Source organism: Aspergillus uvarum (genome assembly GCF_003184745.1).
Source record: "Aspergillus uvarum CBS 121591 unplaced genomic scaffold BO82scaffold_79, whole genome shotgun sequence".
In the NCBI taxonomy this organism is placed as follows: domain Eukaryota; kingdom Fungi; phylum Ascomycota; class Eurotiomycetes; order Eurotiales; family Aspergillaceae; genus Aspergillus; species Aspergillus uvarum.
In genome coordinates, this window is record NW_020291376.1 from 93129 (window position 1) to 121128 (window position 28000).

Sequence of the window (28000 nt, forward strand, 5' to 3'; positions counted from 1 at the left end):
ACAAGCCATGCATTGCAGTTGCCGGCCATGCTTGCATGCAATGCGCTCAAGTGCAATGATAGCGGCACCACAGCAATAGCAACGAGCTCCAGCATTGGCATGACCGGCTCAGATGCAGGCACACGGGGGCACCGGCGGGGCGGGGCGAACTTGTTTTGGAAGCACATACCTGGACAGGACTCGACTGCGAGGGTCAAGCAAGGTCGACTAGGATTAGCGAGCAGCCAAGCAGATGGAGGTATAAGGATTGCGGAGGATAGGGATGCGCACGAGGAGGAGATTGAGAATGATGACCAGGATGGGGAGGAATTAGGAGGCAGGCAGCGGAGCAATTGCTGTTCGCAGGTAAGGGGAAAGATGTCAACAGGTAGAGGGGGTTGTTCCGAGTAGAAAATCGAGGGGATGGGTGTGGTTGCTATGGGTGTTCTGACGGATTGAGGATGGGATGGAGGAGTGGAAGGAAAGATGTGAGGAAGTATGGGAGGAGGGCTGAAGGGGAGTGGAGAGCAATGAGGTTAACGATTGAGGTTGAGGGTGAGGTTGGAGATGAGGGAAGAGGTGAGGATTGAGATGAGGCCAAAGATGAGAATCGAGAGGGTGGTACGCGAGGTGATGTGTTGCGGGGAGGGTAACCACGACCGCGACGCGCTCTCCCAAAGAGGAAGAACAAGGACGGGATGGATGGATGGATGGCAGAAAAGCGAAACAAGCCAGTGGATCGGTAAGAAGAGAAGATGTGGGAGGTGTGACCTCGGAGTGGTACTTATCTACTTTTCGAGGCAAACGAGGTCCGCTACCGGAAGGAGCAAACGAGGAATTGACCAGGATATCATATGGAGACTTGAGGTGTTGGTAAAACAGGTGGGTCGAGATGAGGTGTTGCCAATTGGTATAGTTATAGGTCGGTAGATGAGGAGATGTGGGTGCTATATGAGTTGCAGCTGAAGCTATCTCTAGGAAGTGCTGGCGGAGCAAGTGATAGGCAAGTGATGGGCAAGTGGCTTTCCCTCCGATTATCGCTGCTGGCTACAGCTGATATAGATGAGGTGCCTGGGTCTTGCTCGTGGTCTTCATACACACTGTAGGCATGTGCTGGAAGCCAGGAGCAGGAATATCAACGCCCGGTCTGGTAGTAAAGAGTACTGTACAGTATGTACATACATCTAACCTCGTGCGAATCGAGTCAAAAGTGGTAGTTGCAACTCAGGCCCTTAACTCCGCAAGCGTCTTGCTTAGACGCAACTCAATGCCTCAGAACTCTATGCTCGAAATCGAAGAGACCGTTAGGCCAATTATCCTAACTGAGTAAAGCATGGATCATGGGCGTGACACACACTACAGCCACAATCTTCTCCATTTTTCACCGCAGCCGAAAATGGCACTGACCATATAGGAAGATCTACGCAGGCTATGCACTTGATACTCCAATGGTTGCATGAGCTTACTCTTTGGCTAAACCTGGCTCGGTAGTTCAACAGATGATAAACGCTGACCGAACTCGCTTCTAGGCTCGAAAATGGAAGTGCCTATCGTCACAGACACCCCTACGGTATTTTGCAGATGCAACAAATGGGTCAACACTGTTGATTGATCGAGTGATATAGCGAGAAGGCAGAGAACCGAATGATATGACCCCCGCATCAACAACCCAAGCCTCGCCTTTCCCAGGCCGATGCCACACTGTACAAAGCCGCCCGACGCGATTAAAATAAACAATAAAAATGAAGATCGACCGACGGAATCGCCAAGCTTGAAACGCCCACTCATCAAATGCAAAAGACGACCAACAACTGTACAGTCCAGAGCCGCGCCGCTGTCGCAACCCAAAAGAAACGAGAACGAATGATACAGCGCGGATGCGTAGTGGCCACAATCGCGCATGGAAGAATTTACACGACAACGTGTTTATATGACTCATAGATCAAGAACGGTAGACACCTGGAAGCCAAGAGCTGTTAGCCCACTCCTCACAAGCGGTTTTGAGGGGGATGTAGTCACATACCAGGGTACGATTGCGGTGCTTGCCCTGCCCCGAGCCCACGAGGGAAGGGAATTTGCGAGATGGAACTAGGTATATCGACCCTGCGGATGAGATCGACCATTTTCTCCGGAGAGAACCGCCCGGCGTTGTACGCAGAAGCTGGAGGAATCATACTCAGGAGGCTGACAATGTCTCGGGGAAGAGGAGCGGGTGACCCCTGGGATCTGAACTGGGATTGATTGCCCATAGGGCGCTTCTGGTCCATCTGGCGTCTCTGCGTGGTCTTGAGAGGAGACTCAGCCCGGACGAACTTGCGTGGGCGGCCCATGTCGTCGTCGAACTCCTCCAACTGCCGCTTGGGCGAATTCGTAATAGAAGGATCCGGGAATCGAGAGTTGGGAGTGCCGTGACGAGACACCATCTGGTCCGCCGCGTACGCCGCCTTGGGTCTGGTCTGGGAGGGTGAAATGATGGGATGCACGGCTGTGGGGTCGAAAGCCGGGGTCGAGAACCGGTGGGCGAATTGCTCCAATGTTGGGTCTTCGGGAAACAATTCACGCATACGGGTTTCGAGGTTGATGACTTGGACGAGGTCGCCATACCGCGACTCATACTCATGAAGGAAGGCAAAGATAGGCTTGGTCTTGTGCACATTCTCCGGGTTAGAGGCCAACTTCCTCACGGTCATCTCAAAGACCGCTCTAGCATCTGGCACGGTGAATATCAGTATCATTCCTCAAAGGCTTCTGGGGATTAAAAGAAAAAAAAAAAAAAAAAAAAAAAAAAAAAAAAAACTTACTGATGATATCGTTGATGTCGATGAGATGCTTCAAGTACTCCAAAGCGAAGTTCTCGTCCTCCGGGAAAAGCTTGGCACCTCGTTCGAAAATCTTGGTAGCGGCAGGGTCCTTATAACAATGATATTCTATAAGAGCACTCGCTATATAAACATCACTCGTGATGCGACCGCGCTTCCGGGCATCTTGGAAGATCGATCTCGACCCTGGTATCTCGTTGAGCTTGCCCTTACCCTGGATACGGCGCATCGCGCGCATGAGAGCAATCCAGGCGAACGAAACGGTCTTGGAGAGGATACCTATTTGTATCGCATGTGCATTCCGGACGGCTTCGATCTGGGATTTCTTGACAGAGTCCCTCGCCTTCACCTCCTGCAGATCTTCGTCATCATCGTTCTTCGACGGCGGCTTCTCAGGTTGCATCTTGGCGAAAGTTTCTTCCAGGCGAGCAACATCCTGATCTTCGCGGGTGCGAGCCTTGGCAATCAGCTCGTAGAGCGAATCAAGCAGTCTGTCGTAAGGTTCTCTGACTTTGGCACCGCGCACGATGGGGTCCTGTTCCGACTCAGTAGTGATTTCCAGCCGGTCAGCACGCTTGAATGCGAGCAAGCAGCTCTCCGGATTCGCGTCTATGCCGTGCTTCAGGAAATCATTTCCTTCATTTTCTAAATCATGATGGAAACAGAATTCGGCTGCTTCGAACCACATTTCGGGCAAGAATCTGAGGGCCATGAGAGCTTGTTTGTAGACATAGATCACCCGGGCTTTGAAGGTCGTGGGATCGTCTTCCTTCAGCACAAGTGGGTCGTCCTTCTCCCATTTGATCCATTTTTTCCAGATCTCCACCTGTTGCGCATACTCGACGTCCCCGTCAGAGCCAGGCACAGGCGGCATTCTGGGCAGTGACGTACGAAGGAGTCCCTGCGTGATGTGCTGCAGCTCATGATAAGCGGTGCGAGCGGTTACAAAGGCCGGCGATTGTTCCTGAACAAATTTGAAGCCCTATACGAATTGAACGTGAGCCTGACAATCTACCAAATCCAAAAACACCTGGGAAAACTTACCGTCATCTTGTTCAGTGACTTTTCAAACTGATCATACTGGTTCCAGAGTGTGCTGGTTTCCTGATTGGGGACGCAGATGGCCTTATGGTAGGCCTTGCGGAGCAAGTCCATCTTCTGTTGATCTTGCCATCCAGACCCTCCAGCATTTCCAGGGCTCGAGCGAATAAATTGAATATACTCGGCATAGATGGCTCCAGCGTCCTTATCGACGCCGACATGTTGAAAGGCTAGATCATAAGCCGCAGTGATGATTCTCCTTGCCTGGCCCGTGGTATCTGTTGTCAAGGGATTCCGCCGACGAACATAATCCAGATATACGGTCCAAAGTCGGACATCGGGAATGGTCAAAAGGGTCCGGCTGAAGATCTGTTCTAAACGGAAGAGCTCATTGAGCTCCGCTTCCATATTCGCATATGCGACCCATTGTTCGGCCTAGGACGCGGTTAGCCGACAGAGTCATGCTGGCGAGTGAATCCAGTGATACTCACCGAGAAAGGAAACACTTTTAAGAAGCGTTCATAGACGTCGCGGGCATTGTCGATCCTATTGCGGCTTCTGTGTTCGTTAATCAACTCCAGCCAGGAAGGCATATCACCTCGAGGGTCCTCCTTGATCCTGTCCTCCAGAATACCAATGCGATCGTGAGGCAGGCGACCCTTGGACGTGGAAGGAGATTCCGGCTGGGGAGTAGCTGCATTGCTCTCCTGTGCGCTGTCCGGCGGTAGAGTACGCGTGTTGTACAACTCCTGGCCCGAAGCCACAGACGCATCATTTTTAGAAGCAGCAGGTAAAGAGCTATTAGGGACATTCTTGACGCTGGCAGACTCCTGCGCAGGCTCATCCAATGATACATCAGGGGTAGAAGTAGCTTCATTTGCATTTCCTGAAATGGGTTGCGAAGGTATAGTATTCATGTCCTCGACACCTAGTACAGCCGGCGGCTCATAATCATCTGCATCACCCGCATCATCCTCATCCTCATCCTCAACCACAAACCCCCCAATCGTCCTGGTCTTGGGCGGAACAGAAGCCCCAGTGGCAAGGCCAGATGTTGATGCCTGAGACTCAGCTCGGGAAGGTGTTTGGGAAGGGTAGGTATTGCCAGCTTGCTGACTAGGGTCTGTTTCGGGGGCAAGGGAGGAAGAAGACGAAGAAGAGGTCTGGTCTGGTGGAGGGGTGGAATTGGAAGGAGGAGCAACGGAAGGAACATTTTCAGTTTGCTTGGAATCTGTCACGGAAACCGAATACTGATCTGGCAGTGTTTTTGAAGGGTCATAATCATCTGAATCTGAACTATCTGCACTTTGCTCTTCAACAGCCTTATAGTCCACAGAGTCCGCATTCATTGCCTGAGCCTGGAAAAAGGCGTTCTCAGCATCATCTTCAGCCATGACAAAAGGATGTGGTCTCGCTCGCGATAAGGGTCAAAGGTTCAGACTACCTGTGAAGAGTGGCGGGTTAGCGACTGGACGTTGGGAAAGAGGGGAAAGAGATCGAGATGACTCTTAGGGAATCATACGGAGAAGGGTGTATGTGTGTGTCAAGCGGGCGGTGCTGCCAACTGCCTGCCAACCCAGAGTAATCTGGAAAAGACAAAGGATTGACACAAGTCTTCTGGTTTGGAGCTTCAGAGGGGAACCGAGGTACAAAGAATAAAAGAGAAAAGCTGCAAGCGAGTATCGTTCGGACAATAAGAGAAACCCTCCTGGTGGATCTCACAGGTATCACACCGATGGGATGAGGTGCAGTTGCAGTGGACTCTGGGCTGGAGCTTGTGGCAGAAGCTGCGGTTGTCACGCATTGGGCGGTAGTGAGCACGTGATGCATTGTAGGCGGTGAGCGCGAAAGATGCGTCGCCCGCCGCCCACACGCGCCCGGCGGCGCGTCGCCGATCCTTCTTTGCGGATGTTTAATTGACTGCCAATTTAGTTGGTTCTGTAGTTAGTTGTCGGCCTTAGCACTACTACTACCACAACCATAACAACCACCACCACACCATTAGGTACAGTACAGACAATACTGGCTGGCGGTCTCGCCTCCATTTATCCCTCCAATTCTCCTCCCCACTTCTCTTTCTCTTTCTCTCTCCCCCTCCCCTCTGTCTCCCTCTCTCCACCCTCCCTTCCTTTCCCAAATAAAACTAGAGTCATTCCTCTAGCACTTTGTTTGTTTCTCTCTCACCTTTCATAAATCCTTTCCCAAACTCACCACCCTTTCATCCGATAATTTCCTACTTATACCCAAGCCCTCCGTTAAGGCTTCACAACCGCCGTTCCATACCACCATGTCGGTCGTCTCTCTCCTCGGAGTCAAGATTGTCAACAATCCCGCCCCCTTCACAGCGCCCTACCAATTCGAGATCACCTTTGAATGTCTTGAACAACTTCAAAAAGGTAAAAATTTCCCTCCATTATCTACAAGTTCAGCCGCTAAACCTTTCCATCAACTAGATCTGGAGTGGAAGCTCACCTACGTCGGTTCTGCCACCTCGTAAGCCCGCCCTCCCCCAGTGCCACCCATTCCAATACTCCCCCCCCCGATCTCTAACCCTCGGCTTCCAGCTCCGAATATGACCAAGAACTCGACTCCCTACTCGTGGGCCCCATCCCCGTGGGCGTCAACAAGTTCATCTTCGAAGCCGACCCGCCAGACCTCAAGCGCATCCCCACCTCAGAGATCCTGGGCGTCACCGTCATCCTCCTCACCTGCAGCTACGATGGCCGGGAGTTCGTCCGGGTGGGATACTACGTGAACAACGAGTACGATTCGGAGGAGCTCACCGCGGACCCGCCTGCCAAGCCCATCATCGAGCGCATCCGTCGCAACATCCTGGCGGAAAAGCCCCGTGTCACTCGATTTGCGATCAAGTGGTAAGTTGTTTCATGACGCATAAACCCTTAACCCGGGCTCGCCGTTAATGTTTCCGTGCCAGGGACTCGGAGGAATCCGCCCCCGCCGAATACCCCCCCGACCAGCCGGATGCCGACCTCGTCGACGATAGCAACACCTACGGAGCGGAGGAGGCCGAGCTGGAGGCCGCCCTCGTCAAGGAGCTCGAGGAGGCGGAGCGCACGGATCCCTCTCGCGGCGAGGACCAGGATATGGAAGGTGGGGAGGCCACCGCCGGGGACGAGGAGGACATCTCCGACGCGGAGAGTGAAGACATCGAGGACGAGAGCGACGATGACGACGAGGAGCTCGACGAGGAAGAGGGCGGCGACGGCGACGAGGACATCGAGATGGGCGATGACTCGGAACCCAAAGACGAGGCGGCCGGCGGCGCCAGCAACAACCCCACCACCCACCATCAGCCGGAACTGATGGTTCACTAAATTCATTTCCTGTTGCTTTGAACCATTCTGACCGAACTGTGTGTGAGTGCGTGTGGGCTTGGGCGTGAGAGTCGTTGGTATATTCTGTTTTTATTTCCAACTTGGTATTCTTCGAAATGATTTTACGACTGGGTTTGCGACATGCTTCGTCTTCTTCTTCTTCTTCTTCTTTCATGATACATTCTATCCTATCATATTCCCTTCCAAACCAAAGAAGGTTCCGCAGTATCTATTGACATAAGAAGAACCAAATCATAATTTGACCTTCCGGACAATTTATACTTCCTCAAGAACTCCCTTTCAATCACCTCTGAACCCAGCCCTTCCAGACCCCAAAAAATCCGAATGCAATTCAACCCTGTACTGACTGTACATTCCTTCCACCGGAAATAAAACAAAACCCGCTTCAACAGAAAAGCAAGGAGAAGATCAACGGGGGCTACGTACTGTACCCGTGGCAACTCCTCGACCCCTGACATCGGAACCACGCAAGGCTGAAAGGGGGGGGGGGGGGGGGTTCTTAAACCTCAGTGCTGTACCGTAGATAGATTAGCTAATAGAGCTTCATTTCCTGTGTATGTGAATAGTACAATAAAGTACCCGTAGAATTGATTAAGCTACCCCCGCCGTCAACTTATCGCCGAGGCTTCTAGCGGTAAGGAATTTCACTACCTTGGGAGATTGATGCCAGTCTCTCGGTCAATCGCATGGAAAGCAGTATGAAAAAACTCGAATGAAAGGAAAGGGTTGGGCGGGATGTGCGGTGAGAGTGGGTTGTGAATTGTATGGAGAAGTGAAGACGGTGGGTATGTAAGTAAGGGTACAGTACTCTGGAAGGCAGTGCGTTTCCACCGTAGTATGCTATGCAGGTAGCTGGCAATCACCGAAGGAAAGACGTTCTTGCTGATACTCTATGTGGCATTCGTGCTTGAGGCAGAATCGGACGGGAAAGTGGAAGCGTGGGCCAAGCTGTATAGTAGTCTGTCCGTTGTAAGATTCTTCGGTTGTCGGAGTGCATGCGACTCTGGTTTCAGAAATATTTGGGACATGTGTGGTCGGACGCAAATCCGCTAGGATAGGTACAATGCTTAGTATGTTCGATGCAATACATAAGCTTCTCAGCAACATTTGAAAGTCATCTACTCATGAAACTGTTCCTTGCGGCCAAGGAACACAAACATCAACCAACGCCGACAAAATCTGGGTATGAATACGTAGAGCCCAATATCAGGTTATTGGGAAGCACATTTCCTTTCTCAAAGGGTGAATTTGACGACCAGGAAAGCGGTTTAGAGACCGAATTTGGAACTGAGGGCTGTGGTTTGTCAGTTTGACCCAGCATATTCTCAGATCAAGATGTGTACATACCGCCCATCACAGCCTTCCGCTTCTGGGTCTGGACGAATTTGTTGACGTCTCGAGCCCAGTTGCTGCTGCTCTCTTCCAACCGTTCCATCTGGTCACCAGCTAAATTGAGTCGGTCTGTACGCTCTGTGACCTGACGCTGCATGTAGGACCAGTATCCCTCCTGGTTGCCTGAGTTTGAGGACTGGTTTGTGTTTGTCCTGCCTTCTCTGAATGCCTTTCGACGCTCCTGTTCGTCTAACCGCATCTGTTCCTGCATGCGCTTTGAGGGTGGGCGATCGGGACCACCGACTGGGAGATGCTGTTAGTTTGTCAATCCCGAGGTAGGGCTATAAGGGTAAACTCACTCAGTAAGTCCATGTCGGCCGGCGAGATGTACTGCGTGCCGGAGATCCACTGGATATTCGTGATCGTTGGTCGTGGTGGAACGACTGCCTGAGGATTGTACAATTGGTCCTCAGAAGGTCGGCTGTAATATAGATTAATAACCTGTGTACCGAGAAAATATGCGCTCGGGTCGACTCACAGGCCAGTTCCTGCTCCCCAGACATTGAACAACCCCACTTCTGAAGGACTTGTCCAGACCATGACGGTACCATTAGAGGAGACACTAGCATCGGCAAGTCGTCTCATGTTGGCGATTTGATTGATTGGGCTGCAACCGATCTCTTTGAGACCGGGGATAGAGAATGCCCGTGTGTTTCCGTCGCCAAAAAGACCAACAAGGCTATAGCCACGGCCCTCAATCTTCACTATTGTAGCTGAATCACAAAGATAATCGTCCCAAGACCTATGAGCGCCCTTAGATGTCGCAGGCTTGAAAATCCGACACCCTGACACGGTCACGGCAACCACTACTCCATTCACCCTGATACCGTTGCGGAGGCCTCCAACAGCGTTGGGAGAAGCCGAAGCAGGATTACCGCTATCAGCGTTGATGGGAATGATGTTGATGACCTTATCATCCAGTAAAGTCGCACCAGCAAAGACTGCCGAGTAGGTACCATTTTCCGCTGGCAAGATCTTAAAAGTCGCCAAATTACCTTTACTGGTACCTACAAAGCAGCAGATACTTGAGTAGTCTAGAAGAACAATCAGTCATCCAAGCGCTCGTGAACTGTTTCTGAAAACGGCTTACCTTCTCCTTCGAGCGTAAGCACACCGAATTCGATACAGGTGGGCCACTCTGGAGAGGGAGACTCGGAGCTGCGCTGCTTGAAGAAGCTGCTCCTCTTGTTTGCCTTCAGCAACTCCGAAAATTGGGCTGTATGGATGATCGCCGGCCCACGCAAGTCAATAATTGCTAGGCTTCCGCTCTCGAAACCGACCGCGACAAAACCGACCTGGCTGTGCTTCAAAGCAGTCACCGGCCCATGTTGCATGTTGAGGAGAGTGAGGGGAAGAACGCCTTGCTTGAGCCCAGGATCAACCCGGTGAGTGATCGAGGTCAACTTACCGGGCCCTTCGTTGGCACCTGGGGGCTGCTCACTACCGAAGTTCTTGTTGCTTCCCCAGCGGAAGACAACAAGCTCACCAGTTCTGAGACCTACAGACAGCTCACCCGTTGAACCACTTAAAGACATCTCGGTGACTTCGACGTTGCCCACACGACCTACTGCGCGGGCCAAGTCCACTTGTATGATCTCTCCGTTTTCAACTTCGTCATCAATGCCTCCGTCCCAGATACGAATAGTGCCATCCGCATGGGCGGTGGTGATGATGTTTCGGTCTTCAAAGCGTTTAAGTGCTTTCTTGGCCTCTGCGCCGCCCAAGAGAAACTTAGGCCCTTGTGACCTACGTTCTTTCAAGCCCAACCAAGCAGAGCGATCAACTGCGGTTAATGTTGCCTTGGTCACAAACGGGTGCACGAAAGACAGGTATGGATGAAGCATATTTGTAGGTGTGATTGGGTGTCCAGTCGGGAAGCTCATGGTGATCAGTTCTCCTGAGGACAGGCGGGCAATCAGGGCAATGGGGTCATGGGCGCCGCCAAAATAAGGAGTGCTGCGTGGGATAGGGCAAAAGTCAACCACCTCGCCTCCGGGAGGGGTGGGTAGGACCGAGACACGCCTTGGAGATTCGAAGTATTTCGAAATCATAGGCCAAGTAGACGTTTGATAGTTGGGAGTAGGACCCAGATCCAAGAAGGTAAGGCCCTTGAGGGACTCGGCCTTCGGCCGACCACCAGCAATCAAAAGCCCACTGTCATCACCGTTATCCTTGACACACCACGCAACGTGCGTGATCGGATCCTTGAATCCAGGGGCTCCCGCCGAAGAAGGCCTTTCGGGGCTTACGCCTGGCTGATCAACATTGGGGGTGTCAATGGACCGAGCCATCACCTTGCGGCCGTCCTTCGAGTCCCAGAAAACCAGACTGTTGTCGTCATGAACAGTCAAAACGAAGATACCATTCGGGTGCCAAAGTGCCTGGGTCAACCTGGGTCTGCGCAAGTCCGAGATCGGTACCTCCGCATTCCCACCCAGCGCGCCTGGAGGCACTTCATATTCGAAGTATTTCTGTGCGACGTTTTGTTTGAAAGAGAAGGTCACTGCGCCATCCGGATACCCGACCAAGATCTTGCCAATGTCACGAGGAGAAAAGGCGAGACTAATGACCGGGCACATCCGCGTCCGGGCATTGCGTTGAGCCCACAGATTCGGCACTCTGAAGGGCGTCAAAGTTTCACGATCCAGATCGTATGCAATAATATCGCCTGGTATATGTTATCAGAAAAGGAATCACGTGAATCCTAGCGCGGAGGCCGTACCATTCTGCAACCCAATAAAAGCATAGTCGAGACTCGGATCGGTCAATAACGCACTCGCATGACTCGGGGGAGCGTACGAAACTAATGTTTTGCCGGTCTCAAGGGAGAAGATTGTGATTTCACTTTTCGAGTCGACACTAACGAGCTTGTCGGCGCAGAACTGAATGTGTTTCGCAGAGGCTTTGCGAGGCAACGAGAAGACGACCGATACGCGCCGTTGACCGAAGATGTAGATCTGACCATGTCCAAACTGCGTATCACTGGTTCCGACTGCAAGGAGGGACTGAATCGGATCGTAGGCAATAGCACTGACTTGGGAGTTGATACCGCAGCGAGCGAACTGGTAGATTGACAACGATTTGTTAGCATATACGATTCAATAGTGTAAAAATATCAGTAGGCTTTAGTGGTGGGAAATGTGGAGGGTATATCCGGCACAGACGTACATCATCGAGAGCGAACAGGTCCGGCGACAACCCTTCGGAAAAGTCCTTCTGGATGCCGGCCTGTTTCCCTCGCAGGAAGTGCGCCATTCTCCTAGAGGCGAATTGTCGAGAATGGGCAGAGAATCTTGAACGTGGGATAGAGATAGGATATAGAATAGAAATAAACAGGAACAAAGACCAGCGGTGACCCCACGGAAGTAGGATCAAGTCAAGCGCAAGGTCATTACCGCGGGGAAGAAAAGCAAAGGTTCAAGGTTGACTGACGGCATTAAGGCTGGCTGGCTGATTGATTGTTGATTGCCTTATGGGCGGCGGTCCGGGGCGGGGCAAACTGGACCACCCGCCCGCCCTGCACTAGCCGCTCCCAGAGTACTGAGTAAACATGTGATGATCAACTACAGATAGTAGGTAGTAACTATTGCTAGATCTAGTTTCCCTGTCATTGCTCAACTGCTGGCTGATTTCCCCATATTTGCAAGCAAGATATAACTTAGCTATCGCGTAAACGTGGCTAAAAGCTGCCATTCAATCTCATTTTTACTTCACTAAGTTTGTCTTGTATGAATCACTTAGGCAGCAACAATATGTTCTTCTCGGTCACTGCCAAGGAGCTGCCCGGCGCAAAACAAATCAAGCCAAACCGTACTCCCGTAGATAATCTTGACGTCCACCTTCAAATCACCGGAAGACTTCCTCTACAGTAATAATTATTCATAACTGGCTTTGGTGATTACCGACCAACATGCGATTTGGGGGGCTTGCTACCCACCTAGATCGTGGGGTTCCGATCAAGGGTCTTTCCAAAGCTTTGCACTCTGTTTATTTCTCGCTATATACAAACAAAGGAAAGTCTAAGAACACGAGCATTCAAGTCATGCAATCATCATCCCGACCCGATGATGGCCAGGAGTGTAACAACCGAAGAGAACTGAGCTGATTGTTGCCAACCAGTTTCCTCCTGGCGCATCATCGAGCCCCTCTAATGGCATTCATTTCTGCCAAGGTCGTCGTTAGCCGTCTCCTCGCCTCCATCTCAGCAGCCATGTCTTTATCGCGATAATAGTGTATTGTGATGTTGTGGACAGAGCGGTAGCAAGCATAACTGAACCGATCATTAGCTTCATTTGACAATACTGGGCGAGTGCGGAGTCACCTACAGTAATTGACGAGTCACCTGTGACTCGCTCTTTGTAAGTCGAGTGCCAAAGCCTTCGAGCAAGGCAGGCGAAGGGTCTTCGAAGACCTCTGCCATATATATGTCGCCCCATAGTGCATGGCCAAAGCCCGTCACTCCAGACAATTTCCTGGACACCGGATCCAAAAATACTTGTGACGGCCGACCTAGGCCAATCACTACCAACCGTGGGAGGGTGATTTCTTCCAGTGCATTTGACAAGCGGCAAACGTGATGCCTAATCTCCGAATAGGGGAGATGAACAAAAGCATCTTCTGAGTCTCGCAGAATGTCCTCGAAGAGCATGACAAAAGCGTCCCTCCAGGAGAGCTTTCCCCGCCCACAGGCCACTTGCTCCAGCGAGCCGAAGGAGCTTGAAAGGGGTTGTCCGATCTGCTGGACCAGCGATCCCAGATCTTTGTCCAGTTTTCGGCGTTCTTGCGTCGTAAGTCGGGGTCCCATCTCCTTCAAGGTCGAGCCAGTGACATAATGTCTGACTAAGAAGGCAGACCCGAAAGGGCCACCTTGAAAGCCATAATGTACGAAAGATGGCACATATGGAGTTGCACTCTGCCCTAGAATGGACAGGGCTCGTGCTTCCGTCTCAAGCAGGAGCTGTTCTCGCCGCAGAAGAGGTGTTGTTGACCGAGGTGGACATTTCAGAAGCCATTGGTCTCCATTTGAAAGTATCAGGAGACTGACGGAATGTAGATGCCCCTCCAGGGGATATACCTCTTGAATCTGGACCGAAGGCGGAAAGTGCCGTTGGAGTACTGAACCAATAGTATTTGTACTCGGGGGTTCAAGCTTGCGAGTTGGCGAGACAGAGAAAGAAGGGGACATGATGGAAGAACAGGGCGGAATGAACGAAGAAAAGCCAACAAGTCCCATCAGGTTCTATAACTTTCTTATAACATCGTAAGCGTCGTGATCTGGAATATCGATCCGACTCCGCGCAAACATTGCAGCTTTTAGTAAGAGGGGTGCGAGAGGGGTATCGAATCGCGCCCGGAGTCCTTTGGCAGGCAGAAGAACCAGAGATGTTCTCCTGGCAATGGGTGGCAGACAGTCGATGGTTATGTTAAGCCAGGACCAACATGCTTCGTGGGCCAGAAAACCTGTTGTTGTCCTGCAAGATTTACAGTATCTCCCCGCTTGATTAACCGGAATATATACAACTCTGTGCTGCAACCAGGGGCGCAGGAGACTGGCAAGAGTCTCCGGTTTGGGGGCTACTTCCCCATTGGAGCAGATTAAGCGAGTTGGGGAATTCGCGTAGAGCGTCCATGGTGAATGGAAGTAGATGTAAGTCCGAAAGACTCCAACGCGATAGAGGAGTTAGTAGGTACTCCGTACTGGAGTAGTAAAGAGAGAGGGTCTGAGACTCTTGAGTCTGAGTAAGGTTCGGCCTCGCGGGCTCGCCTAACTCTCCCGCTCTGAGAAAGGCGCCATGCAGGTGAAACGGGCCCCGCCCAATCATGGCACCGCTTTACCGAATGCAATATCGTGGAAGGATCTGCCGGCTCCAGGCTTTCGCTTCTTTCGCTTCAATGTTGATGAACTGGAGTTACTGGACACATGATCGTGATGCTAAACAACGATCAGGAATCTATCCCCGGCTCTAGTCTTTGCAATGGAGTCGAACTCGCTAGTCTAATGCAAGCCCATACCTCGTAATGACTTATGGTTGGCTCGTCCGGTTCATCCAGAATACTACGGTGTCACCAGTAGGTTGGACTTTATTAATGTACACATGTACACGCTGCACTAGAAGGACTAGATCAGCCTGGGCAAGAGTGACAGCAATGTTTCCATTCGGTCGGGTTTTTGTGAAGCTACTGGTATTCTACTAAACCCAACTTCACTCGACCTGTCAGGTAGAACGTCCCTTGCGTGCTATGGGTCCCTCCCTGCCTGCAACATCGCTTTGCATGTCCAACATCATTGATCTAGTCTAGTCGGAGACGGACCATCGCTTGCAAGTTTGGTTCAGGTTCCCTGGGGCGTGAGATTCACCGATTGCCCCATGTTTGTGACCCTTCGATCTAACAGAATGTGGAATGTGGACTCGCCGGCTTGTGGATGCTGTTAGAGGGGGGAAAAACCTTCGGTTGACTTCCCTAACTTGGGCAACTTACGGCTTGTTGACAATATTTTAAAACCATTGAAAAATACTGGAATTATTATTCTCTAGACAAAGTCCGCATAAAAACTTATATTTGACTCACTACATCTGCAATTACATCCCGATGTATCCGAGAGCGGTGGCTCTGTGACGATAAGACGTATGCGCAGCTGTTGTGCTCGACTAGTCCCAAGCAACCTGAAAGCTAAGCCAGCATGAATCAGTCAAATCAGTGCAGTCACTGCAGCCTGACGCGTCCTTTTTGTATTGAACGCATCGCTCACCACCGTGACTTTTGGTCTACGTGCCAGAGACATAAGCTTACGTCCAATACGAGTCCGGGTAAGGCGTCCGATTTCGCCGTTGTGTCCATCCGGAACATCCCAGCGGTTTCCGAACAGCTCCTAACTATTGAGATTCACCTGCCAGAGCCGACGCATTTTTGTAGTCCAAGTAATAGTCATTTGTTTCTTCCAAAATCGATTTCTAGAGATGTGTCCGAGATGTTTCGGAGAAGATCGTTCAACAGACCTGTCTGATATGATACGATGCTCGCTCTAGTCTTCGGAAGGCTCAGCAGCCTGCGCTGCAGCAGTTGGAGTATATAGTTCCGCCAGATTGTACTTTTTCAACTGCTCATAGTCGCTTCCCGCGACACCGATACCGATAACATTCTGCGGCATGTGATGTTAACCATGAGGACCTGAAATGCATTTGTTTTCTCAAGGCTCACCTGGATAACCATGACGTTGATGAGTATATCATAGTTCTTGAGATCGACAGGATGTTCAGGGCCAACGACATCAGCAACGGTCTTGATGACCGTGTCCCTGCTGAACTTTTTGTTGCTTCTTACGACTGGCCGGATGGCGTACTGAAGATGTCATGGCTTAGTACGTTCTCGTGGGTCTCGGAGCGAGGGTCACTGCAGCAACAACAACGTACCTTCTTTGGAGGGCCTCCAGAATGAAAGTGAGGTTTGAGAGCATCGCGCGCGAAAGACTCCAATTCGACACTGAGAGTCTTGCGAACCGACTTGACAGGAGTCATGCGTTGAATGTACCGAGAGCGCTTCTTTTCGGGATGAGCGTGCGCATCAAGGCACAATTGATGTACCATTTGCTCTGGATCAATGGACTTGTCAAATCGAATGAACGATACTGGCAGGGTCAGTAATTGGCAATATCAAAAAGTTAATATGGAGGTCAAACGCACAACATGGTAAGTCCATTCGAATTGCTTGGAATGGTCGAGACTTGGCTTGGCTGGGCTTCAGCCCTTCGACTTCCTTTTTGATCATCGCCTCGATGTCATCTTCATCTGAGTCGGACTTGTCTCCATCGTCGACTTTCTCAGACCCCTCGATGCTCTGGATAACAGAGCATATTAGACAGTGTTCACGGTTCTCAGATGGGAGGGATGCCAGCGACAGAGAAGCGGGGAAGACCCCGCTCGACAGGGCCGGGATAATACGTACCTGTGTAAACAAATCCACAGCCTCCGACATACACTTGGACTCCTTTCCGATGTCGCAACTCACAAACACGCCCCAATCACCACCCTCGATCCCTGCTTTATTGCCTGGCTTGCGCCATTGACCACCACCGCCACCCTAAGCCGTGTGTTAGATAGGAGTCCAGGAGAGTCATGAAGTCCATGGGCGGACTTTGGTGGCAATGAGTTCCAAGGGTGCGAACCTTTCTTTTCTTAGACGACTGCGCCGACATGTTATCAGGCATGGACCGTTTTCCCTTTCCAGCCATGCGCAGAAGTCAGACACTGGATGGTCGTCGGTGTTTCACGAAGGATTCCTCCCGTCAACGAATCAATCACCTTGCTAGAGGTGGGAGCAGTGCGGAAGCGAGTCCTGATCGCTAGAACTACGCGTGATAATGAGATTCTAGATGCATGCATCAACTTCCTACCTGGAGAGAGCGATAAGCAGGAAAGATCAAGGCGGCGGGGCATCCAAAATTCCATTTTGGGACTAGCGCGGGAAGAGCAACAGCGAGATCGTCATTCCACTCCGGCTCGAACCATTCACCATTGACTCGAAAGGTGGAGTGATTGACGGCTTGTTCTCGGCCGGACGGGTCACTGCAACGTGCGAGTATGCCCGTCCGTTGTCGTACTTTACCATCGAACCACTGGACTTTCCGGTCCGACATCGTGCCAGGGTCAAATGCATTCCTATGGCTATTTGGCTATAGCCCGCGGCCATGTCTCGGGTAGCCCGGCGCTTAAGCACCTGAGAGTGGATATGGATAGATAGATAGTAATTTACGGTACTTGTAGTCAAAGGGTGGTAGCACGAGAGTAATTCCAGCTAATAGCTATGCCCATTCAGCATGACATCACGCTATCTTCATGACGTACAACCGACGGACTCTCAGGGCCAGAACTCTTTTCAACTACTATTTATGCTCTCCCTCCTCCGCGTAAACATTCAACCTTCCTCTCATACACTGTTCATCCTTTTCCTCATATCTTCAATCAACTTCAACTACTGTTTAGCTTGTTGGCGTTCGCGATGACCACTAACGAGATCGTCACCCGAGAGCTCAAGAAGCCTGTTACTGTCGCCGAGTATCTCTTCCACCGTCTTCACCAGGTGGGGGTTCGCTCAGTGCACGGTGTTCCCGGTGAGTTGCCTATAACAAGCCATGTTTCCTGCTCTCCTTCTAATGTCATCGCACTTCTTTAGGCGACTACAATCTCGCAGCTCTAGACTATCTGCCAAAGTGTGGTCTCAACTGGGTGGGAAATTGCAATGAGCTCAATGCTGGTATGGTTACCATCCTGGAATTCGCACCTTCATTATCCGTGGTGTCAGACTAACAGGGTTGCAGGTTACGCTGCGGATGGTTATGCCCGAGTCAACGGCATTAGTGCCTTGATCACTACCTTTGGAGTCGGCGAGCTCTCAGCCCTCAATGCCATTGCTGGCGCTTACTCCGAGTTCGTGCCTATCGTTCACATCGTGGGTCAGCCCAGCTCTCAATCCCAGAAAGATGGCATGTTGCTCCACCACACTCTCGGAAACGGCGACTTCAACGTCTTCACCAAGATGAACACTGGGGTCTCCTGTTCAATTGCCCGCCTGACCGAGACTCTCGAGGTCGCAACTCTGATTGACAACGCCATTCGCGAATGCTGGATCCGCAGTCGTCCCGTCTACATCACGCTCCCTACCGATATGATCACGAAGCAGGTTGAAGGCGAGAGGCTCAATACGAAGCTGGATCTGTCCCTTCCCGCGAATGAAACCGAGAAGGAAGACTACGTGGTCGACGTTGTTTTGAAATACCTCCATGCTGCAAAGAAGCCCGTCATTTTGGTTGACGCCTGTGCTATTCGCCATCGTGTTCTTGATGAAGTTCATGATCTGATGGAGGCTTCTGGTCTGCCCACTTTCGTGGCTCCGATGGGCAAGGGCGCCGTGGACGAGTCGCGACCCAACTACGGAGGCGTATACGCCGGAACAGGCTCGAACGCAGGTGTGCGCGAACAAGTCGAATCTTCGGATCTCATCTTGAGCATCGGTGCCATCAAGTCTGATTTCAACACCAGTGGATTCACCTACCGCATCGGACAGCTCAACACCATCGATTTCCACAGCAACTACGTGCGCGTGCGTTACTCTGAATACCCTGACATCAACATGAAAGGGGTCTTGCGCAAGGTCATCCAGAAGCTGGGTAAAGTGAATGCTGAGCCGGTTCCGTACCTATCCAACGCACTGCCCGAGGAAGAGAAGACTTCTTCAGCCACCGAGATCACGCACCAGTGGTTGTGGCCCAAGGTCGGGCAGTGGCTTAAGGAAAATGACATTGTCATCACCGAGACGGGTACTGCGAACTTCGGTATCTGGGAGACCCGATTCCCTGCCAATGTTACCGCTATCAGCCAGGTCCTATGGGGTAGCATCGGATACTCGGTTGGCGCCTGCCAGGGTGCTGCTCTGGCGGCTAAAGAGCTCGGCAATCGTCGGACAGTCCTTTTCGTTGGCGATGGTAGTCTCCAGCTTACTGTGCAGGAGCTGAGCACCATGATCCGAAACAACCTCAACCCCATCATGTAAGCGTGCTTCACAATCCTTCTGTTCGCTACATACACTGACACCACAACCAGTTTCGTCATCTGCAACAACGGCTACACTATTGAACGATACATCCACGGGTGGGACGAGAGCTACAACGACATTCAACCCTGGGACCACAAGGCCCTGCCGACCGTCTTCGGAGCCAAGGACAAGTACACTGGCCACAAGGTTACCACTCGCGACGAACTGAAGCAGCTCTTCGCGAACGAGGAATTCAACTCGGCACCGCACTTGCAGGTAAGTGTCAATTCAAGTCCAAGAGACCTTAGCCCACCGCGATACTGACCACACACCACAGCTGGTTGAGCTTCACATGCCTAGGGATGATGCCCCCGCCGCGCTGAAGATCACCGCCGAAGCGGCTGCTGCGAGAAACAAGTAATGATAATGACCACGAAACGCCAATCCAGCAACTCGCCCGCCGTCTTTCCGCTCCACCATCCGTCGTTTGCATTGGAAAAGAAATTACCTTGATTCGAGCAATCACAGGGCGTAACGAAATTGACCAAGATCCAGCCGATTCAAAAGGCTTAATGGACACAGCCAATTGTATTAAGAAAGTTGTGGTTCCGTTACGTTGATTTTCAATATGTATTTTAATGATAATGACAACAATTCAAGATGAGTTAATATTGCTTTCTCCTTTGTAGAATTGCATTGTAGGAGGGTGGGCTTCTATCACCGTTTGGAGGAACTTTTGGGTGATGACTTGTCGGGCGTCGTCCTTCCAAGTTGTTCGAGAACCTTTCCCAATCTAGTCCACGTCTCTGCAGCCATCTATCATCTACGCATATTTCGTCCAGAGAACTGCCTGGGCCATACTTCCTTACCAGCCGAACATGACCGAATCTCCTTACATTCTTTCCTTCCAAGCGAGAGAAATGCGGGCTAGAACAGCCTGATCAATTGTCCGGAAACCCCGCTTTGTATGATCTTCCAAGACTGTGGTGACGTTGTTGGTCGTATTCCGTCTTACAGGCAGGGCGTTACGAACGCTATGGGCATCATGCAATTATTTACAAAGGAACTTCCCCGCAATCACGCATCAAGCCGATGAGTTAAGAGAAGGTCTAGGTTACCATGTCAACAGACTATAAGCAGAATGTAGAAACTGCCCCTCACCACCCTGTCAACCTCTTCGCGCGCGTCATTCACCTCGCCTACTGCTTTGCTGCACTGATCCAAGCTGAACGCCGCCAGTTCTACTCTTCTGGATTTAGAATAACGCGTAAGACAGAAAATGAGCGTCAGCACCAACCGTAACATCATCATCGTGGGCGTCGGGTCCTCTATGTCCCGGTCGCTGGCCATGTGGCTCGCCAGTCTCGGGTGGAACATCGCCTTGATTTCCCGCACGGAGAAGAGCCTGGCGTCCATCGCCGAGGAAGTCCGCTACGCGGCCCCAGACAAGAACACCGTCAACGTGGTCCACCATACAGCGGACGCCGGCGACCCGGCCAGCTTGACGTCCGCTCTGGATTGGTGCCTGCAGCAACTCGGTGGAACCCTCGACGTCCTCAGCTACAACGCCGCGCGGGTGGCGGAATCCTCCGTCGCGGATCTCACGCCCGAGGAGCTGGAGCTGGATTTCCGCGTCTCCGCGGTCGGGACGCTGGTCGCCGGCCAGTGGTTCCGCGGACATGCCCGGGTGGAGGCTGTCTCGCGAGGCGAATGGCCCTTGTTCCTGGTCACGGGCGGTGTCCTGGACAAGCACCCGGACCCGAGCATGGCGTCTTTGAGCATCGCGAAGGCGGCCTCGCAGACTGTCAGTCGGATCTTCGCGCAGGTCCTGCCTGAGAATGCTCAGATCTTGGTGGGCATGCCGCTGGTGACGGGTCGCACTGTTAACCCCTCCACCGGAGAGTACTATGAGCAGTATCGTCCCGATAAGATCATTCAAGCGCTCTTCCGGCCGTTCTTCGAGGAGAGAGAGCAGAGACCGAATGGGTCAGAAGGCTGGTTGGTGGAACGGCATCTGTGATCGCGAACGTGCCCCCGAGTCTGGAAGAGGATAGCCCCAGGAGAAGGGAGTTCGGTTAGGCCGTCCAGAGAGAGAGGTCAAACTCATCTCAAATAGTGCTCTGGGTGGGTTTCGATGTGAGACATGAGAACGCCTGGAATCAGACATTTCATTATAAGTGTCACTAGTCAAGAATGTGATTTGCCGTCTTGAGTTACACTGCGATTGCCGACTAGTGTTGAGTTAGCCAGCATTAGTTTCTTCGTGGTGTTGACAGGCGACCCTGGGGTCAAAGTGGTAGGTAGTATGAAGAAGGTATTGAAAGGGGGGGCACATAAAATGAGCGTCTGAAACTTGTATAGTTCTAGCAATCATCCGTGGGATGGCACTAACTATGTTCGGTCAGCCTGGCTTTGACCGGATTACGTGATGGATCTCGCTGTCATCTTGTTTCACCAATTCGATTTGACAGTGTCTCATCGATAAGGGCCCTCAAAATATCAAGATGTCAGCACCCTGGGAGTCACTGCCAAGACTCAAGGAATGATGGCTGGGGAATGCAGAAGAATGAACCAGGCAAAGTGCTGTGACTGCGACAGCTTATCGGACCACCACGTGATCGAGATGGGACGTTGAAGGGGCGCTAAGGCGGCCAGCGCATCAAAGCTCCTCTTCTACGAAGCCTGGGCCGGGCCTGACTTACCCCATCGTTAATGGCAAGCGGGTTTTCTGGCTTGCTGAGGAAAGACATTTCATTTATCTCAAGGAACCATTCTAATGAGCAACTAGTGGTTTTTAATTTAAACGTGGGAAACTAATCTCTTTCAAATTGCTAGGCTAGTGGTATGTTTTTAGCTTCCCGCGCCAATCTTCCGCGGCATCGTCCTTTCCTGCCCTTTCCCTTCCCCCCCCCTCCCCCTTCAACTAATGACAGACCTATTATCAGGGGGCTGTCCATCCCAGATTTCCAATTTCCTCGAGCTGTCGCTTAATTCTAACTCTTCAGCATCTTTGGAAATATAGTTTTTTTCCCCATACAAGGATCGTGCTGTCTACTCGACTCACAACAACGTGCGCACGATTCTGCCCGCCCGCCCGCAACCTCACGAGATTCGATCTATCGAAGCCGATGGCCGCAGATACCTGCCGATTCTGCTTACGTACCCGATTTGGAGGCTAGCTGCGCATGATTGCAATCGTGCATCGAGATACCTCGCGTCCGTCTCCTTTATCTGCCCTCCCCTGAATACTTCGCCAGTACTTCGTGTTCCCTGTGCGACCTGGTCGAAATCGCTTAGGGTCATTACCGGGCTTTCTGGGAGCATTGAGAATGCGGACTTTCCTCGATCATTGATCGCGGATGGTCCATATCACTCGGCCTCAGTGACGCGCATAATCTCTCTCGCTCTCTCAGAGAGGGGCTTCCGAACAAGTAGTAGAACTTCTTAGCATTCTCTGTGCAGACTATCTGCGATTTCGGCATCCGATCAAGATCGCTTCGTCGCAACGGTGATACCCAAGCACCGTCAAGATGGATGGCCAACGGCAGCAGCAATACATCCCGGTCCCTCCTCCTTCGGCGACGCAGCCCTCCCAGGCGCATATGATACCTCTACCGCCACCGCCGCCTCGATACGCCCCAACCCAATCCCAAAATGTCATGCCTCCTCCGCCCCCTGGGCCACCTCCTGGAGCAGGATACGGTGCATCCAAACTCACCAATCCTCAGCTGCAGCACCAGAATACTTTAGGCTGGCAGCAACAGACCTGGGCCAGACAGGCACTATCCCAAGGCTTCTTACCTCCCCCGCCGCCCCCTCCCATGGTCCCTACGAATCAATCGCCCTACGGTCGTCCCACTGCCCTCTCGATACCTTCATCTACTGATACCCGAACATCTGCAACTTACGTCCCGCAACCGGGCTCCTTCGGACCGGGTGTTGGAATACCGCCGTTTGACGTGCATTCTGCTCCGACCTACGAGAATTCAGGAACCATGCCATCTGTTGAACGACAGCGACTCCCCTCCGCTCAGACCTATGAGTATCCCACCGGGGACTCATCCACCTACAAACGGGACCTCAATGTACCTTCCACGCCGTCCTCGCGTACTCTCCCTTCGGCATTAGCAGTCAATGACGGGTCTCACGAACCAATTGCGTCGGGATTTCCCGCCACGGCCTCCCAGAATCACGTACTGCAGCCTGCGCCTACTAATGAGCTGATGAAGTCGCCTAGTCATCGTCATAATAATAGCAGCACTCTGCTCGGGGGCATGTCTCCCAACGAAGCGGCCGTCCAATGGCCACTCGACCGAGTTCTCCTATGGCTTGCGAGAAATGGCTTTTCGAAGGACTGGCAAGAGACTTTTAGGGCGCTAGAAATCGAGGGCGCCGATTTCCTGGAGTTAGGACATGGCTCGAATGGCCGGCCGAACCTGGGTAAGATGCACAACGTCGTTTACCCCCAACTCGCAAAGGAATGCGAATTGAGCGGTACGGGCTGGGATCAGACTCGCGAGCGCGAGGAGGGCAAACGCATGCGTAAATTGATTCGCCAAATTCACGAGGATGGCATTTATGATGCGGACTACTTGATGCAGAGACGTCGAGATTCTCATCCAAACGCTGCTTTTGATGGAGGGCACGAAGCCTCCCCGAAGGTGACCCACGAGCCCCGCTCTGCCGGCCCTTTCTCAGGAAGTGTCGCAAACAGTCCCAAATTCAAGGCATCCCAGCTGGTCCATAATCAGAGGCAGAGTACACAGATGCGATCTTTCACCACGCCCATACCCGCCAGCCATGACCCCACGTTATCTGAATTTGGTAATAATGAAACTGGCACTATGTGGCCGCGATCAGATTATTCTAGGGCGGTTCTGTCTAGCATCGGTGGGGAACACCAAAGGCAGAGCCCTTCAATGTCCAGCGATGGTGGAACTTTCCAAGTTCCCATACGACCCTATGAGGATAGCCCTAAAAGTGGCAGTCCGGCAACACAGCATGCCACCCTTGCGCAACCGGGACCATCCTCATCGACAGGTGATTTGAGTGTCAAATTTGAACATTCTCGTGGGAACAGTGCAGACTCCCTAACTGGGCGCCGGTACTATGAGTCTTACAGACAGGACAACGGAGTACGCCCCTCTCCCCATGAATCCTACAATCGCCACTCTGGCGGAGAGACCCCCTCATCATACCCGAAGGATCACCGAACAGGTCTTCTGAACTTTTTCAAGAAGCGGACCAAAGGAAGTGATTCCACTCACCCCTCTCCTGAAGAACAGTTCCTCGAGTCGCCAACAAGCCCTGTCAATACACGCCAGAATGGCTCTCACCTCCCCTATGCGAAGCCAAATTTTAGCACTAGCGATATGTCGCTGGGTGAACGCCCATCGTCTGCATCCATGTCGGATCATGAACGGCTGGTCTTGCGCCAGAAAACGCAAAAAGCCAAGAAGTGGACATTCGTTACTCTGGATGGCTGGAATTATCGGCTGGTGGATATTACCGAAATGGATTCCGTTGAGACGCTGCGTTCTGCAATCTGTCAGAGCCTTGGAATATCGGACTGGACTGCGGCCCAGATCTTCTTGACCGAGCCCGGCCAGACGGAACATGACGAACCTTTGAACGACACCAATCTGGCTCTATGTCGGAGGTCGAGGTCGGATTTTCTGGGCTCACTCAAATTATTCGTACGTGGATCGCACATGCAACTGGCCACCAATGGCTTCCCTCACTTTGCAGGGCTGGGAGTTTCTATCCCAGACAAAGCGACTGCTTCACCAACGTCTGCCCATCAAGTGCATAGAAAGCCACTGGATGAAGATGCCTTGAATAGGATCTCACCTCAAACTCAAAATAAGCCTACCTCACCACAAGTGGCTTCTTCACGGCAACAGCTGAAGGTGTCCTCTGCTAAGCTTCCGCGTGACGTGTCGCAAGCTTCTATTGCAGCTTCTCCCGTGGACCATGCTGCGGACGCCGGAACAGCTGATGCCGAGAAGGCGGATTTGCTAGCTCGTCATGAGGAGCATATGCGCGAGGTCGAGCGGAAACAGCGAGCCTATCGCATCTCGAAAGTCCCGCCTATGCCGCAACCGAGGAAGGATGCCTACGGCGAAACCGGCTATAGGCGCGAAGGTGTTATTGATTTTGACTCTCCCCGCATATCGCCTTATGAAGACAAGAAATCCGAACCATTGGTCCCACTCCGCAAACCCCCGACGGCACCACATGAGTCAAGCACTCTCACGAAGGTCAATTCTCTAAGGAAACGGGACATTGATCGTCCTCGTGTCCAAGTTCCTACGCAGCCACACGGACTTGGAGCCGCTCTAGCCAGTGTTGGTAGGATCACTAGCGCTATTGGAACACCAATACCATCAGTACCGCCAGCAGCGGGCTCTTTCAGCCCAACTAAGAATGTGGGAAGCAGTCCCGCCACACATCATTCAGGTAAGTCCTATTGGTGCCTTTGTGCGGCAACTTTTTCAGATGACGACGTATATGTGGTTCTGTCACTGACATCTAGCAATAGACGAGGTGAAGGGAACATATCAGGATAGTCAAGCCACACCAACGGCACGCAGTGTGCCGTCACCAACCAAGGGCAACACTTCGCCCCCGGAGCCTAGGCCGGGCCTGCAGTCCCGTAAATCCTACGGACCTGAATTCGACTTTGAGGAGACGAAAGTTTCATTCCAACGCTCGCCCTTGCCACAGGATGATTCTGACGACGATTCCGATGATGGCCTCTTCGCCATACCATTGGCAAATACCAAATCGCCTGTGGCGGAGAAAGGATCATTGACCAGCTCACCCGAATCGCAAAAGAGAGCAGCAAAGCCATCTCTCACCTTGAACACTGAAAATAGACTACGCAAAGGACTTTCCGTGAGCTTTCGGTCTCCGAGTGCTACCCGTGACACTTTCTTAGCGTCTAGCGGCGATTCAAGCGCTCCGGAAGCATATCACTCTGATATGACCGCTTCGCCGGAAGAAGAGAGGCCCCCACGCAGAGACTCGTTTGCCCGAGGCGATATCTGGGCTAGCAGACCTCCTGTTGAGGGCGTTATCGATCATCTCGATGACTTCTTCCCTGACATTGACCTTGACACCCCTTATCTGGATGGACAGGGCATGTCCCCACCTTCATCACCAGCAAGCAAAATGGCAGCGGAGAACGAATTGAGCCACGAGGAAAAATCAGACGGTCCGTCTTACACCATGCCACATCCTTCGGCCCCTGTCAACATTCCCAGCGAACCACCTGTCAGGCCCCCGGAGCCAGGTGCTGTTGCGCGAAGGAATGTAAGTCGCTCCGGGGGTGGACTTACTCGCATGAAGTCTATTCGAGAAGTGGCCAAGGGCGCCAACCGAGCTAGCAGAAACAAAAGTGTGACCTCCTCCACCGGCAATCAACGATCCGGTGACATTCTTCGTCGCAAGAGCACCAAGATGTTCGGCGCCAAGATTATGCAGATCAGCCCGAAGCCTGGCAGCCGGTTGAGCCAGCTTGACCCTATTCCCCAGACCCATGCACCCTCTGGTAACATCCCTCAACGGCAGCCCACCTTCCGGATCATTCGCGGTCAGTTGATCGGCAAGGGAACCTACGGCCGAGTGTACCTTGGCATGAATGCCGACAATGGTGAGGTCTTGGCTGTGAAACAGGTGGAGGTCAATCCCCGCATTGCAGGGCAAGATACGGACCGAATCAAGGAGATGGTCGCTGCGATGGATCAAGAAATCGACACCATGCAGCACCTGGAACATCCGAACATTGTGCAGTATCTCGGTTGCGAACGAGGCGACCTATCTATCTCCATCTACCTCGAGTATATTTCTGGTGGCTCCATTGGCAGCTGTCTCAGAAAGCATGGCAAATTCGAAGAAAGTGTAGTCAAGTCTCTTACGCATCAGACGTTGAGCGGGCTGGCATACCTTCACGACCAGGGCATTCTACACCGTGATCTGAAGGCCGACAACATCCTTCTCGATCTTGACGGAACATGCAAGATCTCCGACTTCGGCATTTCAAAGAAGACGGACAACATTTATGGCAACGATTCGACGAATTCCATGCAAGGGTCAGTATTCTGGATGGCGCCTGAAGTCATTCAGTCCCAAGGCATGGGTTACAGTGCTAAAGTGGATATTTGGTCCCTGGGCTGTGTGGTGTTGGAGATGTTCGCTGGCCGCCGGCCATGGAGTAAGGAAGAGGCGATCGGTGCCATTTTCAAACTGGGTAGTCTGAGTCAGGCACCTCCTATCCCGGAAGACGTATCCATGAACATCAGTCCAGCCGCGCTCGCCTTTATGTACGACTGCTTCACTGTGTAAGCCTTCTCCATCCTATTTCCTTTCGTGTTGATATGCTAATATGAGCCTCAATCAGGGATTCTCTTGATCGTCCTACGGCAGAGACTCTTCTGACTCGTCATCCATTCTGCGAGCCTGATCCCAAGTACAACTTCCTCGACACGGAACTCTATGCCAAGATCCGACATGTCCTTTGAAAGGGAACAAAAACCAACAAGCAATGTAGTAGTGTACAGTCAGTCCCCAATTTAGCGTGTTATCATTAGCCCGTTAGCCCTTGTCCCCTGCATTGCACTTTTCTCCTCGTGCTCATACCCCCTCTTTCGCGTCGTAACTCGGACTGTGCGACATAATGTGCATACATTTCACCGAGGAAGGTGTTGTTAAGTCAGCAGACCACTCTGCCGTCTCTTCTTTCATCCATTGTGTACATATATATTGTGAGGATGCAGACCACAAGGTATAGCAAACTTTACTGTCAGCATATCAGTCCGCCCTAAGGATGGCGTCTGTGGTAAACTATTTACCATGGAAGCAACGGTATAATTGACCGAACCA

General features: G+C 52.0%; 9 protein-coding genes across 9 annotated transcripts; 4 read left to right on the forward strand and 5 right to left on the reverse strand.

The window, feature by feature from the left end:
- Positions 1–1573: 1573 nt before the first annotated feature.
- rna14 (cleavage polyadenylation factor subunit RNA14) lies at positions 1574–5590 on the reverse strand. The gene is made up of 6 exons (XM_025638813.1): positions 5362–5590; positions 4331–5283; positions 3843–4274; positions 2781–3780; positions 2003–2689; positions 1574–1938 (listed from the first exon to the last, which is right to left on the reverse strand). The coding sequence occupies exons 2-6, from the start codon at positions 5231–5233 to the stop codon at positions 1922–1924; spliced, it is 3039 nt and encodes a 1012-aa protein (XP_025486928.1). The 5' UTR covers positions 5234–5283; positions 5362–5590; the 3' UTR covers positions 1574–1921.
- Positions 5591–5793: 203 nt separating this feature from the next.
- asf1 (nucleosome assembly factor ASF1) lies at positions 5794–7656 on the forward strand. The gene is made up of 4 exons (XM_025636412.1): positions 5794–6235; positions 6293–6332; positions 6404–6712; positions 6775–7656. Exons 1-4 carry the CDS (start codon positions 6127–6129, stop codon positions 7172–7174), a joined length of 858 nt encoding a protein of 285 aa, XP_025486929.1. The 5' UTR covers positions 5794–6126; the 3' UTR covers positions 7175–7656.
- A 251-nt stretch (positions 7657–7907) lies between these two features.
- BO82DRAFT_196365 (uncharacterized protein) lies at positions 7908–8413 on the reverse strand. Its single transcript, XM_025630561.1, has one exon. It carries the CDS (start codon positions 8300–8302, stop codon positions 8036–8038), a length of 267 nt encoding a protein of 88 aa, XP_025486930.1. The 5' UTR covers positions 8303–8413; the 3' UTR covers positions 7908–8035.
- BO82DRAFT_358871 (putative SNARE-dependent exocytosis protein (Sro7)) lies at positions 8217–11986 on the reverse strand. The gene is made up of 7 exons (XM_025636413.1): positions 11756–11986; positions 11310–11649; positions 9678–11255; positions 9066–9621; positions 8887–9008; positions 8543–8830; positions 8217–8489 (listed from the first exon to the last, which is right to left on the reverse strand). Exons 1-7 carry the CDS (start codon positions 11840–11842, stop codon positions 8464–8466), a joined length of 2997 nt encoding a protein of 998 aa, XP_025486931.1. The 5' UTR covers positions 11843–11986; the 3' UTR covers positions 8217–8463.
- Positions 11987–12618: 632 nt separating this feature from the next.
- On the reverse strand, positions 12619–14008 carry BO82DRAFT_358873 (phosphotransferase family protein). Its single transcript, XM_025636414.1, has one exon. It carries the CDS (start codon positions 13770–13772, stop codon positions 12909–12911), a length of 864 nt encoding a protein of 287 aa, XP_025486932.1. The 5' UTR covers positions 13773–14008; the 3' UTR covers positions 12619–12908.
- Positions 14009–15130: 1122 nt separating this feature from the next.
- BO82DRAFT_358875 (THUMP domain-containing protein) lies at positions 15131–16827 on the reverse strand. Its single transcript, XM_025636415.1, has 4 exons — positions 16270–16827; positions 16000–16214; positions 15788–15928; positions 15131–15728 (listed from the first exon to the last, which is right to left on the reverse strand). Exons 1-4 carry the CDS (start codon positions 16559–16561, stop codon positions 15612–15614), a joined length of 765 nt encoding a protein of 254 aa, XP_025486933.1. The 5' UTR covers positions 16562–16827; the 3' UTR covers positions 15131–15611.
- A 574-nt stretch (positions 16828–17401) lies between these two features.
- On the forward strand, positions 17402–19538 carry BO82DRAFT_346454 (alpha-keto acid decarboxylase family protein; the record flags this gene model as incomplete). The annotated part of the gene is made up of 5 exons (XM_025633755.1): positions 17402–17696; positions 17759–17839; positions 17904–19131; positions 19186–19393; positions 19455–19538. The coding sequence occupies exons 1-5, from the start codon at positions 17585–17587 to the stop codon at positions 19536–19538; spliced, it is 1713 nt and encodes a 570-aa protein (XP_025486934.1). The 5' UTR covers positions 17402–17584.
- A 539-nt stretch (positions 19539–20077) lies between these two features.
- Positions 20078–21448, forward strand: BO82DRAFT_196493 (NAD(P)-binding protein). The gene has a single exon (XM_025630562.1). It carries the CDS (start codon positions 20397–20399, stop codon positions 21135–21137), a length of 741 nt encoding a protein of 246 aa, XP_025486935.1. The 5' UTR covers positions 20078–20396; the 3' UTR covers positions 21138–21448.
- A 1130-nt stretch (positions 21449–22578) lies between these two features.
- Positions 22579–27925, forward strand: bck1 (putative MAP kinase kinase kinase (Bck1)). The gene is made up of 3 exons (XM_025641113.1): positions 22579–25576; positions 25659–27459; positions 27519–27925. Exons 1-3 carry the CDS (start codon positions 22648–22650, stop codon positions 27637–27639), a joined length of 4851 nt encoding a protein of 1616 aa, XP_025486936.1. The 5' UTR covers positions 22579–22647; the 3' UTR covers positions 27640–27925.
- The last annotated feature ends 75 nt before the right edge of the window (positions 27926–28000 follow it).

What these genes read in the sequence shown, in the direction of transcription:
- BO82DRAFT_196365 (XM_025630561.1), bottom strand. Translation starts at nt 8,302, where the DNA reads ATGTTGCTGAGAAGCTTATGTATTGCATCGAACATACTAAGCATTGTA.
- BO82DRAFT_358875 (XM_025636415.1), bottom strand. Translation starts at nt 16,561, where the DNA reads ATGTCGGAGGCTGTGGATTTGTTTACACAGGTACGTATTATCCCGGCC. An exon ending in TCGAATGGACTTACCATGTT is followed by an intron (nt 16,215 to 16,269) that starts GTGCGTTTGACC and finishes TGACCCTGCCAG; the next exon opens with TATCGTTCATTCGATTTGAC. An exon ending in CTGGAGGCCCTCCAAAGAAG is followed by an intron (nt 15,929 to 15,999) that starts GTACGTTGTTGT and finishes TGACATCTTCAG; the next exon opens with TACGCCATCCGGCCAGTCGT.
- BO82DRAFT_358871 (XM_025636413.1), bottom strand. Translation starts at nt 11,842, where the DNA reads ATGGCGCACTTCCTGCGAGGGAAACAGGCCGGCATCCAGAAGGACTTT. An exon ending in GGCCGACATGGACTTACTGA is followed by an intron (nt 8,831 to 8,886) that starts GTGAGTTTACCC and finishes AGCATCTCCCAG; the next exon opens with TCGGTGGTCCCGATCGCCCA. An exon ending in GCGGAAGGCTGTGATGGGCG is followed by an intron (nt 8,490 to 8,542) that starts GTATGTACACAT and finishes GACAAACCACAG; the next exon opens with CCCTCAGTTCCAAATTCGGT.
- bck1 (XM_025641113.1), top strand. Translation starts at nt 22,648, where the DNA reads ATGGATGGCCAACGGCAGCAGCAATACATCCCGGTCCCTCCTCCTTCG. An exon ending in TCCCGCCACACATCATTCAG is followed by an intron (nt 25,577 to 25,658) that starts GTAAGTCCTATT and finishes ATCTAGCAATAG; the next exon opens with ACGAGGTGAAGGGAACATAT. An exon ending in ATGTACGACTGCTTCACTGT is followed by an intron (nt 27,460 to 27,518) that starts GTAAGCCTTCTC and finishes AGCCTCAATCAG; the next exon opens with GGATTCTCTTGATCGTCCTA.
- BO82DRAFT_196493 (XM_025630562.1), top strand. Translation starts at nt 20,397, where the DNA reads ATGAGCGTCAGCACCAACCGTAACATCATCATCGTGGGCGTCGGGTCC.
- asf1 (XM_025636412.1), top strand. Translation starts at nt 6,127, where the DNA reads ATGTCGGTCGTCTCTCTCCTCGGAGTCAAGATTGTCAACAATCCCGCC. An exon ending in TACGTCGGTTCTGCCACCTC is followed by an intron (nt 6,333 to 6,403) that starts GTAAGCCCGCCC and finishes CTCGGCTTCCAG; the next exon opens with CTCCGAATATGACCAAGAAC. An exon ending in ACTCGATTTGCGATCAAGTG is followed by an intron (nt 6,713 to 6,774) that starts GTAAGTTGTTTC and finishes TTTCCGTGCCAG; the next exon opens with GGACTCGGAGGAATCCGCCC.
- BO82DRAFT_358873 (XM_025636414.1), bottom strand. Translation starts at nt 13,772, where the DNA reads ATGTCCCCTTCTTTCTCTGTCTCGCCAACTCGCAAGCTTGAACCCCCG.
- rna14 (XM_025638813.1), bottom strand. Translation starts at nt 5,233, where the DNA reads ATGGCTGAAGATGATGCTGAGAACGCCTTTTTCCAGGCTCAGGCAATG. An exon ending in TAAAAGTGTTTCCTTTCTCG is followed by an intron (nt 4,275 to 4,330) that starts GTGAGTATCACT and finishes ACCGCGTCCTAG; the next exon opens with GCCGAACAATGGGTCGCATA. An exon ending in AGTCACTGAACAAGATGACG is followed by an intron (nt 3,781 to 3,842) that starts GTAAGTTTTCCC and finishes CAATTCGTATAG; the next exon opens with GGCTTCAAATTTGTTCAGGA.